Raw genomic sequence first — 22,292 nt, forward strand, 5'->3', positions numbered from 1 at the left:
TGTTAGTGATATAGATATGTTAGTGATATAGATCTGTTAGTGATATAGATCTGTTAATGATATAGATCTGTTAGTGATATAGATGTTAATGATATAGATCTGTTAGTGATATATATATGTTAGTGATATAGATCTGTTAGTGATATAGATGTTAATGATATAGATATGTTAATGATATAGATATGTTAGTGATATAGATATGTTAGTGATATAGATATGTTAATGATATAGATATGTTAGTGATATAGATATGTTAGTGATATAGATCTGTTAGTGATATATATATGTTAGTGATATAGCTATGTTAATGATATAGATATGTTAGTGATATATATATGTTAATGATATAGATATGTTAGTGATATAGATATGTTAGTGATATAGCTATGTTAATGATATAGATATGTTAGTGATATATATATGTTAATGATATAGATCTGTTAGTGATATAGATATGTTAGTGATATAGCTATGTTAATGATATAGATATGTTACTGATATATATATGTTAATGATATAGATATGTTAGTGATATAGATCTGTTAGTGATATAGATCTGTTAGTGATATAGATCTGTTAGTGATATAGATCTGTTATTGTCTATAATGGTCTATAATGGTTCAAAAGTTTTAATTTTCTTTGAAATACTTTGAGCTGTGCTTTACTGGCCTGGCTTGATGGAACCAATGGAATAGTCCCCAAAGAGCAACCCATGCCTGTCGGGCACAACAGACAGGCTCAATCAAACACTCAAAGTATTTGAAAGAAAAGTTATGCTTTTTGAACCCACATCTGGATCCTACTAAACCTCCCCATCCACCTTGGTTTGAGAGGGGGGAAGGGAGGGTAGGAGGGAAGGAGCGAAAACCGAGAGAGAGGGAAGGAGGGGAATGGATAGAGAGAGGGATGGAGGAGAACAGAAAGAGAGAGGGAAGGAGGGAAACAGAGAGAGAGACGGAAGGAGGGGAACGGAGAGAGAGACAGAAGGAGGGGAACGGAGAGAGAGACAGAAGGAGGGGAACGGAGAGAGAGAGGGAAGGAGGGGAACAAAAAGACAGAAGGAAGGCGGGGAACAGAGAGCGAGACGGAAGGAGGGGAACGGAGAGAGAGACAGAAGGAGAGGAACGGAGAGAGAGAGAGGGGGAAGGAGGGGAACAGAAAGACAGAAGGAAGGAGGGGAACAGAGAGCGAGACAGAAGGAAGGGAACAGAGAGAGAGAGGGAAGGGGACGGAGAGAAAGACAAGTAGGGGAGGGGAGCGAGAGAGGGGAGGAGGGAGGCAAAAAATGCTTGGTTGGGGAGAGAGAGAGAGAACAAATGAAGGAAAGAGAGTGTGAGAGCGAGAGAGTGAGAGAGTGATTGAGGAAGAGAGAAAGATAGGGAAAGGAAAAGAGGATGAGAAGAGAGAGATGTAGGAGTAGGGGAGGAGGGAGCAGGGAGTAGGGAGTAGGGAGTAGGGGAGGAGGGAGGAGGGGAGGAGGGAGAAGAGGAGAGGAGGAGGGAGTAGGGGAGGAGGGAGGAGGGAGTGGGGAGGAGAGGAGGAGGGAGTAGGGGAGGAGGGAGGAGGGAGTAGGGTAGGAGGGAGTAGGGGAGTAGGGAGTAGGGAGGAGAGGAGGAGGGAGTAGGGGAGGAGGGATTAGGGGCGGAGAGGAGGAGGGAAGAGGGAGGAGTGAGTAGAGGAGGAGGTTTGAGGAGGGAGGAGGGAGGAGAGGAGGAGGGAGTAGGGGAGGAGGAGGGGAGGAGGGAGGAGGGAGTAGGGAAGGAGGGAGTAGGGGAGGAGGGAGCAGGGAGTAGGGAGTAGGGAGTAGGGGAGGAGGGAGGAGGGGAGGAGGGAGAAGAGGAGAGGAGGAGGGAGTAGGGGAGGAGGGAGGAGGGAGTGGGGAGGAGAGGAGGAGGGAGTAGGGGAGGAGGGAGGAGGGAGTAGGGTAGGAGGGAGTAGGGGAGTAGGGAGTAGGGAGGAGAGGAGGAGGGAGTAGGGGAGGAGGGATTAGGGGCGGAGAGGAGGAGGGAAGAGGGAGGAGTGAGTAGGGGAGGAGGGAGGAGGGAGGAGGGAGGAAAGGAGGAGGGAGTAGGGGAGGAGGAGGGGAGGAGGGAGGAGGGAGTAGGGAAGGAGGGAGTAGGGGAGGAGGGAGGAGAGGAGGAGGGAGGATGGAGTAGGGGAGGGGGAGGAGGGAGAGGAGGAGAGGAGGAGAGGAGGAGGGAGGAGCGAGGAGGGATGAGGGAGTAGGGGAGGAGGGAGGAGGGAGTAGGGGAGGAGGGAGGAGGCGAGGAGAGGAGGAGAAGAGGAGAGGAGGAGGGAGTAGGGGAGGAGGGAGTAGGGGCAGAGAGGAGGAGGGAAGAGGGGAAGAGGGAGGAGTGAGTAGGGAGGAGAGGAGGAGGGAGTAGGGGAGGAGGAGGGGAGGAGGGAGTAGGGGAGGAGGGAGGAGAGGAGGAGGAGGGAGGATGGAGTAGGGGAGGGGGAGGAGGGAGAGGAGGAGAGGAGGAGGGAGGAGCGAGGAGGGAGGAGGGAGTAGGGGAGGAGGGAGGAGGGGAGAATGGAGGAGGAGGTAGGGGAGGAAAGGAGGAGGGAGTAGGGGAGGAGGGAGTAGGGGAGGAGGGAGGAGGGGAGGAGAGGAGGAGGGAGGAGGGAGGAGGGAGTAGGGGAGGAGGGAGGAGAGGAGGAGGGAGTACAGGAGGAGGGAGGAGGGAGTAGGGGAGGAAGGAGGAGGGAGGAGGGAGTATGGGAGAAGGGAGGAAAGGACGAGGGAGGAGGGAGGAGGGAGGATGGGAGGATGGGAGGAAGGAGGAGGGATTGGAGCCCATAAGGATCGGCCCCTTTTTCCTCTTAAGGATCGGCCCCTTTTTTTTCAATTTTTGCCTAAAACGACTTAACAAAATCTAACTGCCTGTAGCCCAGGCCCTGAAGCAAGGATATGCATTTTCTTGGTATCATTTGAAAGTAAACACTTTGAAGTTTGTGGAAATGTTAAAGGAATGTAGTAGAATATAACACATTCGATCTGGTAAAAGATAAAGACATAGAAAAAAAACTATGTTTTTCGTAGTTTTTTTGTACCATCATTATTGAAATGCAAGAGAAAGGCCATAATGTATTTTTCCAGCCCAGGTGAAATTTAGAATTTGGCCACTAGATGGCAGCAGTGTACATGCAACGTTTTAGACTGATCCAATGAGCCATTGCATTTCGGTTCAAGCTTTTGTGTCAAGACTGCCCAAATGTGCCTAATTTGTTTATTAATAACTTGTTCAAAACTGTGCACTCTCCTCAAACAATAGCATGGTATTATTTCACTGAAATAGCTCATGTAAATTGGACAGTGCAGTTAGATTAACAAGAATTTAAGCTTTCTGCCAATATCAGATATGTCTATGTCCTGGGAAACATTCTTGTTACTTACAACCTCATGCTAATCGCATTAGCCTACGTTAGCTCAACCGTCCCGCAGGGGACCCACCAATCCTGAAGAAGTTTTAAGAATCTATTCATTATGGTCACAATCTAAGAATGAGAAAACATAACATTTAAGGCTCATGAAGCCTTCTCTAAACCTTTATATCAAATTAAATCAAAAATCATATTTGTCACATGCGTCGAATACAACAGGTAGACCTTACAGTGAAATGCTTACTTAAGGGCTGTATAGATGCTTCATAAATCATTCATTACCAATTATCATGCCATATAAAGGGTAGCAAAAGGGTTGAATTCATTTGTCTTATTATGAACTTCCATCAATCCAGAGTGTGATGGAACACAGTCACAGTGAGAAGGAGGTGTGATTGTGATCAGAACTCTGTAAACAGTTCTATTTGGAGAGCCCTGTCAACATGTTTGGAACCTCTTTGTGGTGGATATATATCACTTCGACAACAACAACAGAACACAGTCACAGTGAGAAGGAGGTGTGATTGTGATCAGAACTCTGCAAACAGTTCTATTTGGAGACCCCTGTCAACACGTTTGGAACCTCTTTGTGGTGGATACATATCACTTGGACAACAACAACAGAACACAGTCACAGTGAGAAGGAGGTGTGATTGTGATCAGAACTCTGCAAACAGTTCTATTTGGAGACCCCTGTCAACACGTTTGGAACCTCTTTGTGGTGGATACATATCACTTGGACAACAACAACAGAACACAGTCACAGTGAGAAGGAGGTGTGATTGTGATCAGAACTCTGCAAACAGTTCTATTTGGAGACCCCTGTCAACACGTTTGGAACCTCTTTGTGGTGGATACATATCACTTGGACAACAACAACAGAAAGAACAACAACCAACCAGAGCTACATCTTGAGATACAAAATGCAACAAAACATAAGCTTTGATATGTTGCTTTACAGTGTGCTGTTTTGGGCCAAGGTCCAAGCCTGTCAGAAGAAAACAGAGAAAGGACATGTGGAATATTCCAGGGGAATATAGGAAATAGGGTGTCATTCTGGTCAAAAGTAGTGCACTATATAGGGAATAGGGTGCCATTGGTAACGCTCCCTGTGTTAAGTGTTTGGGTCGACCCAGGCACATATGAATATTATCTGCTAGGACTTTAGTTGTTACTGTAAGACATAGGTACGGTGTCCATATTAGGAAAGCCTCACTTCTGCTGAGACGGCCCAGTGAGGGAGGTGCGTACGGCCCAGTAAGGGTAGTGCATACGGCCCAGTGAGGGTAGTGCATATGGCCCAGTGAGGGTAGTGCGTATGGCCCAGTACATCACTGGGGCCAAGTTTCCTGCCATCCAGAACCTCTATACCAGGTGGTGTCAGAGGAAGGCCCTAAAAATTATCAAAGACTCCAGCCAAGACTGCTTCATAGGTAATAAAATAGTTAAGCCATAAGACTGCTTCATAATATCAATACCCTCTGCATATCTATGAGAAACCAACTGACATTTACTCCTGAGGTGCTGATCTGTTGCACCCTCTACAACCACTGGGATTATTATTATTACTTGACACTGCTGGTCATCTATGAACGCTTGAACATCTTGGCGATGTACTGTTATAATATCCACCCGGCACAGCCAGAAGAGGACTGGCCACCCCTCAGAGCCTGGTTCCTCTCTTGGTTTCTTCCTAGGTTCCTGCCTTTCTAGGGAGTTTTTCCTAGCCACCGTGCTTCTACATCTGCGTTGCTTGCTGTTTCTGGTTTTAAGCTGGGTTTCTGTATAGCACTTTGTTTCTGTATAGCACTTTATAAATACATTTGATTGATTGATTGAAGACAGCCTTCAACACTGCTAGCAGATACTATGAATACCTGGTGATGCCATTCGGTCTGACCAATGCTCCTGCTGTGTTCCAGGCCTTGGTTAATGATGTTCTCCGTGACATGTTGAACCGGTTCATGTTCGTCTTTTCCCACTCGGCTCAAGAACACGTTCTCCACGTCCGACAGGTCCTCCAGCATCTCATGAAGAACCAGCTTTTTGTCAAAGCCAAAAAATGTGAATCCCATCGCTCCACCATCTCCTTCCTTGGATACCTTATCGCTGCTGGGACTGTGCAGATGGATCCCGGAAAGGTGAGAGCAACCACCTCTTCCAAGGTCCCGTTCACGTGGTATCCAGCTGCTGACCGGGCGTTCCTGGACATTAAGCACCTCTTCACCAAACCTCCCATATTGATCCAACCGGATCCGTCCCGTCAGCTCGTGGTGGAGGTAGACGCCTCGGATGCGAGAGGGGTGGCCGTCCTGTCCCAGCATTCTGCCCTGGGCCTTAAGCTACATCCATGCACATTCCTCTCATCGTCTTAACGCCACAGAGGGGAATTATGATGTGGGGAATCGATAACTGCAGTGAAGATGACATTGGAGGAGTGGAGACACTGGTTAGAGGGGGCGGAACTTCCGTTCATAGTGTGGACGGACCACAAGAACCTGGAATATTTTCGCATCGCCAAGCGTCTCAACTCCAGGCAAGCTCAATGGGCCGGTTCAAATTCACCATCTGCTGGTCACACTTTCATGCCGCTATAGCCCCGCATCTACACCCTCGGTCCCAGAGACCATTCTTCCTATCTCAGATGCTGCCCGCTCTACGGTCCTGGAATAGGCTCATTCCTCCAGGCTTGCCTGTCACCCTGGTTCCCTTCGGACCCTGGCCTTTGTGCGACAACGCTTTTGGTGGCCCACCATGGTCCCTGACCTCTCTGCGTTCGTCGCCGCCTTCAATGCCAGTGCTCAGAACAAGACTGATCCCGAACATGCCTGCAGTTCTGTACCTTATGGACCCTGCCATGGATTACTGACCTCTGCCTGCCCTTGACCTGTCGTTTGCCTGCCCCCTGTTTTTGCAATAAACGTTTGTTATTCTTAACTGTCTGCATCTGGGTCTTATCCTCAGGTCTGATAACTACAGTCCCAGAGTAATAATGTAATTATATACGCATGGGCTCTGAAGAGGACTACAGCCTCAGAGTAATAATGTTATTATAGAGGCATGGGCTCTGAAGAGGACTACAGCCTCAGAGTAATAATGTCATTATAGAGGCATGTCACAGGGCTCTGAAGAGGACTACAGCCCCAGAGTAATAATGTCATTATAGAGGCATGTCACAGGGCTCTGAAGAGGATTACAGCCCCAGAGTAATAATGTCATTATAGAGGCATGGGCTCTGAAGAGGACTACAGCCCCAGAGTAATAATGTCATTATAGAGGCATGTCACAGGGCTCTGAAGAGGACTACAGACCCAGAGTAATAATGTCATTATAGAGGCATGTCACAGGACTTTGAAGAGGACTACAGCCCCAGAGTAATAATGTCATTATAGAGGCATGTCACAGGGCTTTGAAGAGGACTACAGCCCCAGAGTAATAATGTCATTATAGAGGCATGTCACAGGGCTATGAAGAGGACTACAGCCCCAGAGTAATAATGTCATTATAGAGGCATGTCACAGGGCTTTGAAGAGGACTACAGTCCCAGAGTAATAATGTCATTATAGAGGCATGTCACAGGGCTTTGAAGAGGACTACAGCCCCAGAGTAATAATGTCATTATAGAGGCATGTCACAGGGCTTTGAAGAGGACTACAGTCCCAGAGTAATAATGTCATTATAGAGGCATGTCACAGGGCTTTGAAGAGGACTACAGCCCCAGAGTAATAATGTCATTATAGAGGCATGTCACAGGGCTTTGAAGAGGACTACAGCCCAGAGTAATAATAATAATAATTATAATGTCAACAGCATAACTACATGAAAGAGTTTACCCACTTCCTCTTTTGATATTTATATTTACATGTACAAGATAATTTAATAAAGTACAACTAAAATGAAGTACAGTACTCTAATTCATATTTCATTACAATCTGCTGATGTTTTAGTGAGACTCAACGGTCTTCTGAAATCTATCACGTCCAAACAGGTCCTTAATGCGAATAGTATTTTTATTGACAGTAAGTTTATTTTCAGGAACTGAAAGAGAGACATGTAAAAACAGGTCAAAATAGACTTTCACAAGCTGTTTAACATACAGTGTGACTGTGCTGTACAAACAGGATGCTGTTCCTCGTATCTACACAGACATCAACTGTGGCGGTCAGAGAACACGTTGCAACTCTGCAATCATTCCTTCATTGTCTGTGGGACATTTTATTGTTTATTTACTTTTGGAACAAATCTAACCATTAAATATTTACTTATGTTACCTTGAGATACAATTCAACTGCAGGGTGAAAGGGCAGAACATTGGACCAACCAAAAGGTATGAGCTGCTGTTAGTTACCAAGGAGGACCCATCTGACAAACAACAAGAAGAAGAGAGACTCCATACTGTTTACAGCGTTCACAAGGATGGTACTGTATCAAACCAACGCTCTACAGATATCCACCAGAACCAAACTATTCTGATTATTATCTCAGTAGATTTGACTGACGTTGGGAGAGATGAGAGCTATGTTTTCCCACCCTGCCGTCCTGTTCCTGTGGATTCAGAGTGCTAGTGGATGGATGCATCCTAAATGCCAGATTTATGACAGTGGTGAAAACTTGGGAGACTTTACCACCTGGATCTGCAACTACCTACCTCGTCATGTAGAACATTACACTGCTGCCTGTGAAGATGTCACAGCCATCGAGGAGGATCTACTTGGACTTCCCCTTAATATCAATACCCTCTGCATATCTATGACACATGGTGAAAATAGATCCATGTCTCTGGGCTTTTTCTCTCAGTTTCAGGATCTGGAGTACCTGTACATTAAGGGCTGTTTTACTCAAATCCTTACATCTGGGAATAGTCACCTTCCAAGTCTGCAGTATTTACATTTGGATGGAATGGGCTCTGGATGCTGTGATTGTCAAACTGGGCCTCAAACATTCAGAGATCTAGTCAAGCTAAGTCATTTAATCATATGGGGTTATAGACTATCAGCAATGGCCCCAGATGTTTTCCATGGCATGACTCAGTTACAAAGTCTCATCATTAGTGAACCTCATGTAGATGATTTGTCAGAGGTACTATGCAGAATAATGAATATAAAGTCACTTATAAAGCTAAATATAGAAGCACCAGAGATACAATCGTTAAACCAATCAAACTGCTCCATCTTAAACACCAACGAAAGCATGAAACCTGTTTTTAACAATCTAGCATTGTCTGAATTATCATTTGGTGAAATAACACATATAGAGGAAGGTGCACTGGCTTGGCTACAGAACCTCACATGGTTATCTGGGGTTTTCAGCCAGGAAGTCCTACTGCACCTTCCCCTCTCTGGGATTCAGCAAATCCAGTACTTCAGTTGCTCTGGTAGCAATGAAATAGATATTGAAAGTATCTGTAATGTAGTGTTTTTGCTTTCAATCAAGCAATTAGATTTATACAATGCCAATACAAGCAGCCTCTCTAAGTCCAGTGTTGAACTGTGCATTGGGCTAGAATATATGTATTTACGTGGACCTGGCTTTTTCCGTCCTACTCCATATTTGGAATGGCATTTTATTTCCAGTCTCAAAAACCTTAACCAATTAAAAATAGACGGCCTGAAAGACAACAGACTTGATATTTGCTCCTTCCAAAAACAACCAATCACATGGTTAACAAAACTGACTTTAGAGTTGAACAATATACAAATGCTTTTTGCAAAACAATTTATCTGTTTTGTTAACCTGCAGTATTTGGATTTAGCAGATAATTCAATTTCAAACATTGACGACTTTGCTTTCCTGGGATTGACAAATCTGGAATCCTTAGACATTTCAAGAAATAAGATTACACAGATAACTACAAACACATTTTTTGGTATACAACTGACAAAACTGACTTTAAGGTTGAACAAGCTACACATGCTTTTTGCTAAACAATTTAGCTGTCTTGTTGAGCTGCAGTATCTGGATTTAACACAGAATTTAATTTCGAACATTGAAGACTTTGCTTTCCTTGGATTGACAAATCTGGTGTCCTTAGACATTACAATAAATAACATAACACAGATAAATGCAAACACATTTTTTGGTTTACATAGTTTGACATGGTTAGACCTCAGGAACAATCCACTTATTCACAACATTGAGGCAATGTCTTTCACACACCTCACGTCTCTTAGACAAGTGTTTCTCGGGCAAGTGAACAATCCACTAACAGAACCTGTGATCAAGCTGAATCTGACACTTATATTTGGTGGCATTCTGAGTCAGCTGACTCATCTGTACATTAGTTCAGCTATGAGGCCAATGCAGTTGGTTATCGGCAGTAACATCACATCTAAACAGAACCTGAGTCTCCAGCTCAAAGGCCAGACGGTGTCATTTGAGGACTGTGACAGACCTTTCTTTCAGTCTGTAACCCATCTTCATGCTGATGCTGAAGAATTCCTTTGTGGATCTGAATTCATGGGAAAGTTCTTCACGTCTGTGGAGACATTTGACTACAGATCTAAGCTTTCAGCTAAAAGGGTTGATTTAACATCAATTAATCAGCTGATTCACCTGAGGAAACTGACTCTACGACAGGTGGATCTTTTAACACAGCGTTCTGCCGACATCATTTTTCACAACTTGACCAAACTGGAGGTTCTGGAAATGTACCACTGCAGGATTTATTCTTTGGAGGGGAGTTTAACTAAAGACTTTAAATCTTTGAAAACATTGTATTTGCATATAGAGAACATTTATAATGTATTCTACAGCTTTACTGAACCTCTCTCTAGTCTTAAGTATTTGATACTTCCTCAGTTCCAGATTTTTTGCAGTTGTGACAATGCTTGGCTCATTACATGGGCCAAAGGGTACAGGAAGGTCGAAGTGATCATGCTTACTCCGTATACACATCCCGTTATGTATGCTTTGGAGGACTTGATATGCTTGTCGGACAATGGACTAGACACACCTAATTTTGTCAAGTACACAGAAGCCAACTGCACTACAGAGGTTGGCTTTGTGCTCTTTGCTGCGACTGGCCTGGGAGTCCTGTTCTTCATGCTGGTGGTGTTGGTCCATAACCTGGCCGGTCCCTACCTCCTCCCCCTCTACCACATCACCCTTGGCTGGCTGTCGGAGGCCATGCGATCCAACACCAGGGGGCGCTACCACTACGATGCGTTTGTCTCCTATAGCGGGAAGGATGAGCGCTGGGTGGTGGAGGAGCTGCTACCCAACCTGGAGCAGAGGGGTCCTCCTTTCCTGCGCCTCTGTCTGCACAGCAGGGACTTCCAGCTGGGGAAGGACATTGTGGAGAACATCACAGACAGCCTCTACCGGAGCCGACATACCCTCTGCCTCGTCAGCCGCCACTACCTGCGCAGTAACTGGTGCTCCCTGGAGATGAAGCTGGCCACCTCCAGGCTGCAGGTGGAGCAAAGGGACATCCTCCTCCTAGTCTTCCTGGAGAAGATCCCCCCTCGCCAGCTGTCTGCCCACCACAGACTGGCTCGCCTGGTGAAGACCAGGACCTATCTGGACTGGCCCCAGGACCCCCATCAGCATCAGGCATTCTGGGACAGACTGTGGGCTAAACTGTCTGCAGCGTGAGATCAGAGGTTGATGTAGGACCTTGTGGACCGAAATGTGACATCAGAGGTTGATGTAGGACCTTGTAGACTGAATTATGACATCAGAGGTTGATATAGGACCTTGTGGACTGAAGCTTGAGATCAGAGGTTGATGTAGGACCCTGTGGACTGAAATGTGACGTCAGAGGTTGATGTAGGACCATGTGGACTGAAGCTTGAGATCAGGGGTTGATGTAGGACCATGTGGACTGAAGCTTGAGATCAGAGGTTGATGTAGAACCTTATGGGCTGAAATTTGACGTCAGAGGTTGATGTAGGACCATGTGGGCTGAAATGTGACGTCAGAGGTTGATGTAGGACCATGTGGGCTGAAATGTGACGTCAGAGGTTGATGTAGGACCATGTGGACTAAAATGTGAGATCAGATGTTGATGTAGAACCTTGTGGACTGAAATGTGACATCAGAGGTTGATGTAGGACCGTGTGTTATTGCAGATGTAATGTTGACACATATGTTGAGGTATTAAATTTGTTGTTAAAAGTCCTCTGTACAAAATGTCTTCCAGAATTTGAGATGTGTTTAGACAATTCTGATGAAGTCATTTGAAATGATCTGTACATTTGATTAATCTTCAACTACTTATATGTTTATGTATTCCTATTTAAATTATATAGAAATAATCGTATTTAAATTACTTAAAAATAACCCCTTTTAAATTTAATAAAATAATGATATTTAAATTACGTAGAAAAAATGTAATACATTTTTTTACTTCAACGAATTTTATGATATCCTTTTTGTACTTTTTTTTTTTATCACCTAATCACTAACACATATCTTTGCTTGTATATTTCTTGCTAAGAGTAACTGAAAAAGGGTGTGAACGACAATACACGAATGAATGAAATACATACAATGAAATACATGAATGAATGACCATGAAGCAGTAATCAATGACAATAAGTGAATGACCATGAAGCAGTTCTTTTTATTTCAATATTGATCAAAGAACTTTGTACAGAAATGTTGTTTTCAGTTGTTTAACTAAATGTAGACGCTTGTTGTTTAACTAAATGTGTTACTAGTTGTTGAACTAAATGTAGTTGTTAGTTGTTAAACTAAATAAATGTGTTACTAGTTGTTTAACTAAATTTAATTTTTAGTTGTTTAACTAAATAAAGTTGCTAGTTGTTTAACTAAAAGTAGTTGCTAGTTGTTTAACTAAATGTGTTGCTCATTGTATAACTAAATGTGATGTTAGTTGTTTAACTAAATTGATTGATTGATTGAGTTTATTTTATTTTTACAGGGACAGTGCCCATTAATCCACGTTTCAGTAAAAGTGCCGGTTTTAGCCAGCCGGCTAATTTTCAACCGCAGTTCCTTTGCAGGTTATTAAAAACAATTACAATATAGACAATCATTGAGCAGTGAGCACACGCATAGCAACATAGGACAAGCAAGACATAGCATACAGACAGAGCAACATAGGACAAGCAAGACATAGCATACAGACAGAGTAACATAGGACAAGCAAGACATAGCATATAGACAGAGCAACATAGAACAAAAAGCAGCAAGACAAAATTCATAAAAGCAACAAAGTGTTTCCACACCTCACAAGCGACAGACAACAGACAACATGGAAAGCGACAATACACAGCTAGGGATTATGTTCACAAATCTGATTGACCTTTAGCCATGTCTTCATGCATTTTGTGAAAGTGTGATATGTGGTGCAGTTATGTGTGTCTGATGGCAGTGTATTCCAGACATGGGAAGCTCTCACAGAGAAAGCGGATTGACTAAAGGAGCTTTTCCTTAGGGGAACTATACAATCACCTCTCATGGCGGACCTTGTGGTTCTGCTGCAATGGGTTTGGGTTTTCTGTTTAACAAAAATATTAAGTGGCGGGGGAGGAGCCAGGCCATTTAGGATCTTGAATACAAGACACGCGTCGGTGTATTGCACAAGATTTTCCCAACTCAGGAGCTCATGCTTTCTGAGGATGTAACAGTGATGATGGCTATTGGGCTTCCTATCAAGCACTCTGAGAGCCTGTTTGTAGACAGACTGAATAGGTTTTAATGTTGTACAGCAAGCTTGGGCCCAACTAGTCAAGCAGTATGTTAAGTGGGGGAGTATCATAGATTTGAAGTACAGTTTTGCTACCTCTGTAGTCAAACAATTTTGTATAAATTGGAAATTAGCTAGGTTGAATTTGGTTATCTGAATTACCTTTTTCACGTGCTTTTTAAAAGAGAGGTTGGAATCAAGTATGATGCCAAGGTACTTAAAATCAGATACCACCTGGAGCTTCTCCCCTGACACATAGACATCTGGCTCAGTAGCATCTGTTGCCCTCTTTGTGAATAACATGCAAACAGTTTTTTTGACATTGAGATGCAAACACGAGTCACTGAGCCACTTTGTAACCTGGACCATTACAGTAGTGAGTTCTTGTGCAGCTTGTTTTTTGCTCTTTGCATGCACCTATATCACTGTATCATCTGCATATATTTGAACTTCAGACCCAGTACAGACAGAAGGCAGATCATTAATGTACAGGTTGAACAGGAGGGGCCCCAGTATTGACCCATGGGGCACGCCCACATCATAGCTAAGAGTGGGCGACAGCTCATTGCTCACTCTGACACATTGAGTTCTGCCTTCAAGGTATGATTTCATCCATCTCAAGGCATCAGGGGAAAAGTTGAACTTGGGCAGTTTTGTGATGAAAATCTCATGGTTAACAGTATCAAAAGCCTTCCTTAGGTCCAGAAACACAGCCCCAACAACGTCCCCTTTGTCCATCTTGGACTTCACATTTTCCAGAAGAAAGCAAACTGCATGGAGTGTAATGTGAAGGGGCTGTTGTTGAGGTGGGCAATCAGTTGTTCTGCTACACACTTTTCAACAACCTTTGACACCACAGGTAGTATACTAATGGGCCTGTAGTTACTCACGTCAGCAGGGTCGCCTGATTTAAAGATGGCCGTTATTATGGCCGACGTCCATACTCTTGGAAACACCCCGAGACCAATAGATGTGTTGGTGACCTTAGTAATGGGGCCAATGAGTGACTCTTTGTAGTTTTTAAGAAAGGTAGAGTCCAGCCCAAACACATCTTTGGCTTTAGAGTACTTTAGTGAGCTAATCACCTTGTTCACCTTTGACTCAGAAAACGAGTAGTTTAACTAAATGTGTTACTAGATGTTTAACAACATGTAGTTGCTAGGTGTTTAACTAAATGTGTTGCTAGTTGTTTAACTAAATGTGTTGCTAGTTGTTTAACTACATGTGTTGCTAGTTGTTTAACTAAATGTGTTACTAGTTGTTTAACTAAATGTGTTGCTAGTTGTTTAGCTAAATGTGTTGCTAGTTGTTTAACAACATGTTGTTGCTAGTTGTTTATCTACAAGTGTTGCTAGTTGTTTATCTAAATGTGTTACTAGGTGTTTAACTAAATGTGTTGCTAGTTGTTTAACTACATGTGTTGCTAGTTGTTTAACTAAATGTGTTACTAGTTGTTTAACTAAATGTGTTGCTAGTTGTTTAGCTAAATGTGTTGCTAGTTGTTTAACAACATGTTGTTGCTAGTTGTTTATCTACAAGTGTTGCTAGTTGTTTATCTAAATGTGTTACTAGTTGTTTAACTAAATGTGTTGCTAGTTGTTTAACTAAATGTGTTACTAGTTGTTTAACAACATGTAGTTGCTAGTTGTTTATCTACATGTGTTGCTTGGTGTTTAACTAAATGTGTTGCTAGGTGTTTAACTAAAGGTGTTGCTAGTTGTTTAACTAAATGTGTTGCTAGTTCTTTAGCTAAATGTGTTGCTAGGTGTTTAACTAAATGTGTTGCTAGTTGTTTCTCAAGACATCAGTCAGGAACTTAAAGCTTGGTCGCAAATGGGTCTTCCAAACAGACAATGACCCCAAGCATACTTCCAAAGTTGTGGCAAAATGGCTTACATTTACATTTACATTTTACATTTAAGTCATTTAGCAGACGCTCTTATCCAGAGCGACTTACAAATTGGTGCATTCACCTTATGACATCCAGTGGAACAACCACTTTACAATAGTGCATCTAAATCTTTTAAGGGGGGGGGGGGGGGGGGGGGTCAGAAGGATTACTTTATCCTATCCTAGGTATTCCTTGAAGAGGTGGGGTTTCAGGTGTCTCCGGAAGGTGGTGATTGACTCCGCTGTCCTGGCGTCGTGAGGGAGTTTGTTCCACCATTGGGGTGCCAGAGCAGCGAACAGTTTTGACTGGGCTGAGCGGGAACTGTACTTCCTCAGTGGTAGGGAGGCGAGCAGGCCAGAGGTGGATGAACGCAGTGCCCTTGTTTGGGTGTAGGGCCTGATCAGAGCCTGAAGGTACTGAGGTGCCGTTCCCCTCACAGCTCCGTAGGCAAGCACCATGGTCTTGTAGCGGATGCGAGCTTCAACTGGAAGCCAGTGGAGAGAGCGGAGGAGCGGGGTGACGTGAGAGAACTTGGGAAGGTTGAACACCAGACGGGCTGCGGCGTTCTGGATGAGTTGTAGGGGTTTAATGGCACAGGCAGGGAGCCCAGCCAACAGCGAGTTGCAGTAATCCAGACGGGAGATGACAAGTGCCTGGATTAGGACCTGCGCCGCTTCCTGTGTGAGGCAGGGTCGTACTCTGCGGATGTTGTAGAGCATGAACCTACAGGAACGGGCCACCGCCTTGATGTTAGTTGAGAACGACAGGTACGATTAGTTGGCTTAAGGACAACAAAGTCAAGGTATTGGAGTGGCCATCACAAAGCCCTGACCTCAATCGTATAGAAAATTTGTGGGCAGAACTGAAAAAGTGTGTGCGTGCAAGGAGGCCTACAAACCTGACTCAGTTACACCAGCTCTGTCAGGAGGAATGGGCCAAAATTCACCCAACTTATTGTGGGAAGCTTGTGGAAGGCTACCCGACACATTTGACCCAACGTGACCCATGCCCCCCTTGCATCCCATACCATCCTGCACCCCAAACCACTCTTCATCCCAAACCACCCTGCATCCCATACCACCATACCACCCTGCATCCCATACCACCCTGCATCCCATACCATCCTGCATCCCAAACCACCCTTCATCCCATACCACCCTGCATCCCATACCACCCTGCATCCCATACCACCATACCACCCTGCATCCCATACCATCCTGCATCCCATACCACCCTGCATCCCATACCACCCTGCATCCCATACCACCCTGCATCCCATACCACCATACCACCCTGCATCCCATACCACCCTGCATCCCATACCACCATATCACCCTGCATCCCATACCACCCTGCATCCCATACCATCCTGCATCCCAAACCACCCTGCATCCCATACCACCCTGCATCCCATACCACCCTGCATCCCATCATGGCCAACTAATCGTACCAAGCTTCCAATTGGCACATTCCTCTCCCCGGTAACAATTCCCCAGGTCGTTGCTGTAAACGAGAATGTGTTCTCAGTCAACGTACCTGTTAAAATAAAGGTACAATAAATTGAAAAGCGTAGGTCTCAAGCAGCCAAATTCTTCAGGTCTCAGGCAAGGTTATCCCCGGTGAAGACCTGACCATTAGCTGGAGGAATGATGCTTCTCTCTGGCTCGTACTGAGAAGGGTGGAGTCTCCATCATACACCATGATAACAGAGGTTACCCAGACATATCAGGCTTACTCTGTGGTCTACTGTAGTCAGAGCATTGATAGCCTGGGCAAGCTGTTGAAAGCTGGCCTCAGTTAGGGACAGTTATCTGTTCTGCATGTGTCAGATCTAAGAACATATAGAATAGAGAATATGGAGGCATTCTAGAATATAATAATAAAATGAGTAATTCTAATGCAGGGACATATAGCTTTTTATTTAAAAACAGAAACACAAGACAGTTTCCAACATTTCGGCTGTATGCCTTTGTCAAAAGCATAAACAATAATGAAATAACACAATAAAACTAGGTTCCCTCCAACTCACAAACATGACTTCAGTGTCCAGAAAGGGGGACACCTCCCCCCGCCCATGAGTTAAACAATGTATCAAATACATGTGTGGTGAACTATATACAGGCTACACTCAAGCAACACATTTAGTTAAATAACTAGCAACATATTTAGTTAAACAACTAGAAACTACACTGAGTTAATCAATTGGCAACTACTGTCAGACGTGTGCGTACTTGTGGTGAAGTCAGGTGCAGGAGAGCAGAGAATTGTGAACAGGTGCACACGTTATTACGGCAGGAGAGATATACAGATGGACGCAGCTGCGTCGTTAACCTCCTCCAGCCAACAAGGCAAAGTGTATAGCGCGTACAAATGTCACACAACATAAATGTATAGCAAAATAACAAACGCTTAGCCTAGTGCGTACAACACGTAACACACACATAATTTCACACAAAGACATGAAGGGGAACAGAGGAATAAATACATGTCGTGTGATTGGGGAATGAAAACCAGGTGTGAATGGAACAAGACAAAACCAATGGATAATTGAAGAATGGAGCGGCGATGGCTAGAAAGCCGGTGACGTCAACCACCGAACGCCGCCCGAACAAGGAGAGGGGCCGACATCGTCGGAAGTCGTGACAACTACATTTTGTTAAACAAATAGCATCTACATTTAGTTCAACAACTAGCAACACATTTAGTTAAACAACTTGCAACTACGTTTCTGTACAAAACTCTTTGATAGATTTTGAAATAAGAATAACTGCTTCGTGGTCATTCATGTGTTGTCATTAATAACTGCTTCATGGTCATTGGTCGTTCATGTATTGTCATTAATAACTGCTTCATGGTCATTGGTCATTCATGTATTCTCGTTAATAACTGCTTCATGGTCATTGGTCGTTCATGTATTGTTATTCACAGCAGCATACAATAGTTGTTATCTGAAATTAAACAGAAACAGAGCTAAATCACACCCTTTTTCAGTTCCTCTTAGCAACACATTTACAAACAAAGATATGTGTTAGCGATTAGGTGTTGAAAAACACAAACAGAATCTATTCAAACTTGGGGAAGTAAAAAAATGCAATTTTTATCTAAGTAGTTGAAATAGGATAATTTCAGATAATTCTGAAGAATCAGAAAAAGTACACTCCAGGTAGAATATTTAAAAGGACTTCACCAGAAATGTCAAAACAAATCTCAAATAGTGGTTGACATTTGCACGGAGAACTTTAAATGACAAATGCCAAATCTCAACATATGTGTCAACATTACATCTGCATTTGCACAATGTCCTACATTAACCTCTGATGTCAATTCAGTCCACAATGTCCTACAGTACATCAACCTCTGACCTCACGCTTCAGACAGAGGTTTCAGTTTAGCCCACAGTCTGTCCCAGAATGCACGCTGCTGATGGGGGTCTTGGGGCCAGTCCAGATAGGTCCTGGTCTTCACCAGGCGAGCCAGCCTGTGGTGGGCAGACAGCCGGCGAGGGGGGATCTTCTCCAGGAAGACCAGGAAGAGGATGTCCCTTTGCTCCACCTGCAGCCTGGAGGTGGCCAGCTTCATCTCCAGGGAGCACCAGTTACTGCGCAGGTAGTGGCGGCTGACTAGGCAGACGGTGTGTCGGCTCCGGTAGAGGCTGTCTGTGATGTTCTCCACAATGTCCTTCCCCAGCTGGAAGTCCCTGCTGTGCAGACAGAGGCGCAGGAAAGGAGGACCCCTCTGCTCCAGGTTGGGTAGCAGCTCCTCCACCACCCAGCGCTCGTCCTTCCCGCTATAGGAGACAAACGCATCGTAGTGGTAGCGCCCCCTGGTGTTGGATCGCATGGCCTCCGACTGCCACCCAAGGGTGATGTTAAGGACCAACACCACCAGCATGAAGAACAGGACTCCCAGGCCAGTCGCAGCAAAGAGCACAAAGCCCACCTCTGTTGTGCAGTTGGCTTCTGTGTACTTGACAAAATTAGGTGTGTCTACTCCATTGTCCAACAAGCATGTCAAGTCCTCCAAAGCATACATAACGGGATGTGTATACGGAGTAAGCATGATCACTTCAACCTGACTGTACCCTTTGGCCCATGTGATGAGCCAAGCATTGTCACAACTGCAAAACATCTGTAAATTATCAAACGTCAAATACTTAAGACTAGAGAGAGGTTCGGTAAAGCTGTAGAATACATTATAAATGTTTTCTACATGCAAATACAACGTTTTCAAAGATTTAAAGTCTTTAGTTAAACTCCCCTCCAAGGAATAAATCCTGCAGTGGTACATTTCCAGAACCTCCAGTTTGGTCAAGTTGTGAAAAATTATGTCGGCAGAACGCTGTGTTAAAAGATCCACCTGTCGTAGAGTCAGTCTCCTCAGGTGAATCAGCTGATTAATTGATGTTAAATCAACCCTTTTAGCTGAAAGCTTAGATCTGTACTCAAATGTCTCCACAGACGTGAAGTACTTTCCCATGAATTCAGATCCACAAAGGAATTCTTCAGCATCAGCATTAAGATCGGTTACAGACTGAAAGAAAGGTCTGTCACAGTCCTCAAATGACACCGTCTGACCTTTGAGCTGGAGACTCAGGTTCTGTTTAGATGTGATGTTACTGCCGATAACCAACTGCATTGGCCTCATAGCTGAACTAATGTACAGATGAGTCAGCTGACTCAGAATGCCACCAAATATAAGTGTCAGATTCAGCTTGATCACAGGTTCTGTTAGTGGATTGTTCACTTGCCCGAGAAACACTTGTCTAAGAGACGTGAGGTGTGTGAAAGACATTGCCTCAATGTTGTGAATAAGTGGATTGTTCCTGAGGTCTAACCATGTTAAACTATGTAAACCAAAAAATGTGTTTGCATTTATCTGTGTTATCTTATTTCTTGTAATGTCTAAGGACACCAGATCTGTCAACCCCAGGAAAGCAAAGTCTTCAATGTTTTAAATTATATTATGTGTCAAGTCCAGATACTGCAGCGTAACAAGACAACTAAATTGTTTTGCAAAAAGTGTTTGTATATTGATTAACAAAGTGAGTTTTGTTAACCATGTGATTGGTTGTTTTTGGAAGGAGCAAATCTCAGGGTTTTTATCTCTCAGGAAAACTATGTTCAATTGGTTAAGGTTTTTGAGACTGGAAATGAAATTCCATTTCAAATGGGGCGAAGGATGGACGGATCCAACTCCACTTAAATACATATATTCTAGCCCAGTGCACAATACAACACTGGACATGGAGAGGCTATGTATATTGGCATTGGCTAAATATATTTCCTTGATTGAAAGCAAAAACACTACATCACAGATACATTCAAAATCAATGTCATTACTGCCAGAGCAACTGAAGTACTGGATTTGCTGAATCCCAGACAGGGGAAGGCGCAGTAGGACTTCCTGGCTGAAAGCCCCAGTTAACCTTGTCAGGTTCGGGAGCCAAGCCAGTGCACCTTCCTCTATATGTGTTATTTCACCAAATGAGAAGTCCGCACTTGCTAGATTGTTAAAAACAGGTTTCATGCTTTCTTTTGTGTTTAAAATGGAGCAGTTTGATTGGTTTAACGATTGTATCTCTGGTGCTTTGATTTTTAGCTCTATAAGTGACTTTATATTCATTATTCTGCATAGTACCTCTGACCAATCCTCAACACAGGGTTCACTAATGATGAATCTTTGTAACTGAGGGATACCATGGAAAACATCTGGGGCCATTGCTGTTAACCTGTAACCCTGTATGGTCAAATCACATAACTTAACTATATTTCTGAATGTATGAGGCCCAATATGACAATCACAGCACCCAGAGCCCGTTCCCCATTTATCTATCAAGGATATATGTTGCAGATTTGGAAGGTGACTATTCCCAGTTGGAAGGATTTGAGTAAAACAGCCGTCAATGTAGAGGTACTCCAGATCCTGAAACTGAGAGAAAAAGTCCAGAGACATGGATCTATTTTCACCATGTTTCATAGATATGCAGATGGTATTGATATTAGGTGGAAGTCCGAGCAGATCCTCCTCGATGGCTGTGACATCTTCACAGGCAGCAGTGTAATGTTCTGCATGACGAGGTGAGTAGTTGCAGGTCCATTTGAGAAAGTGTCCCAAGTCTTCACCACTGTCATAGATCTGGCATTTAGGATGCATCCATCCACTAGCACTCTGAATCCACAGGAACAGGACGGCAGGGTGGGAAAACATAGCTCTCATCTCTCACAACGTCCGTCAAATCTACTGAGATAATTGTCAGAATAGTTTGGTTCTGGTGGATATCTGTAGAACGTTGGTTTGATACAGTACCATCCTTGTGAACGCTGTAAACAGTATGGAGTCTCTCTTCTTCTTGTTGTTTGTCAGATGGGTTCCTCCTTGGTAACTAACAGCAGCTCATACCTTTTGGTTGGTCCAATGTTCTTCCCTTTAACCCTGCAGTTGAATTGTATTTCAAGGTTACATGAGTAAATATTTAATGGTTAGAGTGGTTCCAAAAGTAAAGAAACAATATAATGTCCCACCGTCAATGAAGGAATCCAGAGTTGCAACGTGTTCTCTGACCGCCACAGTTGATGTCTGTGTAGATACGAGGAGCAGCATCCTGTTTGTACAGCACAGTAACATCGTATGTTAAACATCTTGCGAAAGTCTATTTTGACCTGTTTTTACATCTCTCTCTTTCATTTCCTGAAAATAAAAATACTGTCTATAAAAAAGTACAATTGACACGAAGGACCTGTTTGGACATGATAGATTTCAGAAGACTGATTAGTCTCACTCAAACATCTGCAGATTGTAATGAAATTGGATGAATTGGATTACAGTACTTCATTATTATTATTGAATTCTCTAGGACATTTACATATCAAAGAGGAAGTGGGTAACTTCTTTAATGAAGTTGTGCTGTTGACATTATTATTATTATTATTATTATTATTATTACTCTGGGGCTGTAGTCCTCTTCAGAGCCCTGTGACATGCCTCTATAATGACATTATTACTCTGGGGCTATAGTCCTCTTCAGAGCCCTGTGACATGCCTCTATAATGACATTATTACTCTGAGGCTGTAGTCCTCTTCAGAGCCCTGTGACATGCCTCTATAATGACATTATTACTCTGGGGCTATAGTCCTCTTCAGAGCCCTGTGACATGCCTCTATAATGACATTATTACTCTGAGGCTGTAGTCCTCTTCAGAGCCCTGTGACATGCCTCTATAATGACATTATTACTCTGGGGCTATAGTCCTCTTCAGAGCCCTGTGACATGCCTCTATAATGACATTATTACTCTGGGGCTATAGTCCTCTTCAGAGCCCTGTGACATGCCTCTATAATGACATTATTACTCTGGGGCTATAGTCC

The 22,292-nt window shown here is 43.7% G+C and overlaps 1 protein-coding gene and 1 pseudogene across 1 annotated transcript; one reads left to right on the forward strand and one right to left on the reverse strand.

Annotated features, from left to right (window-relative positions):
* The first annotated feature begins 7,425 nt into the window (after window positions 1-7,425).
* Window positions 7,426-11,219, forward strand: LOC129833136 (toll-like receptor 13). The gene has a single exon (XM_055897466.1). It carries the CDS (start codon window positions 7,894-7,896, stop codon window positions 10,975-10,977), a length of 3,084 nt encoding a protein of 1,027 aa, XP_055753441.1. The 5' UTR covers window positions 7,426-7,893; the 3' UTR covers window positions 10,978-11,219.
* A 5,606-nt stretch (window positions 11,220-16,825) lies between these two features.
* Window positions 16,826-21,327, reverse strand: LOC129833145 (toll-like receptor 13; annotated as a pseudogene).
* Between the last annotated feature and the right edge of the window lie 965 nt (window positions 21,328-22,292).

This window comes from Salvelinus fontinalis, chromosome 2, assembly GCF_029448725.1.
Source record: "Salvelinus fontinalis isolate EN_2023a chromosome 2, ASM2944872v1, whole genome shotgun sequence".
Classification (NCBI taxonomy): Eukaryota; Metazoa; Chordata; class Actinopteri; order Salmoniformes; family Salmonidae; genus Salvelinus; species Salvelinus fontinalis.

Bases quoted from the DNA above. Each gene is read 5' to 3' on its own strand.
- LOC129833136 (XM_055897466.1), top strand. From the start codon at position 7,894: ATGAGAGCTATGTTTTCCCACCCTGCCGTCCTGTTCCTGTGGATTCAG.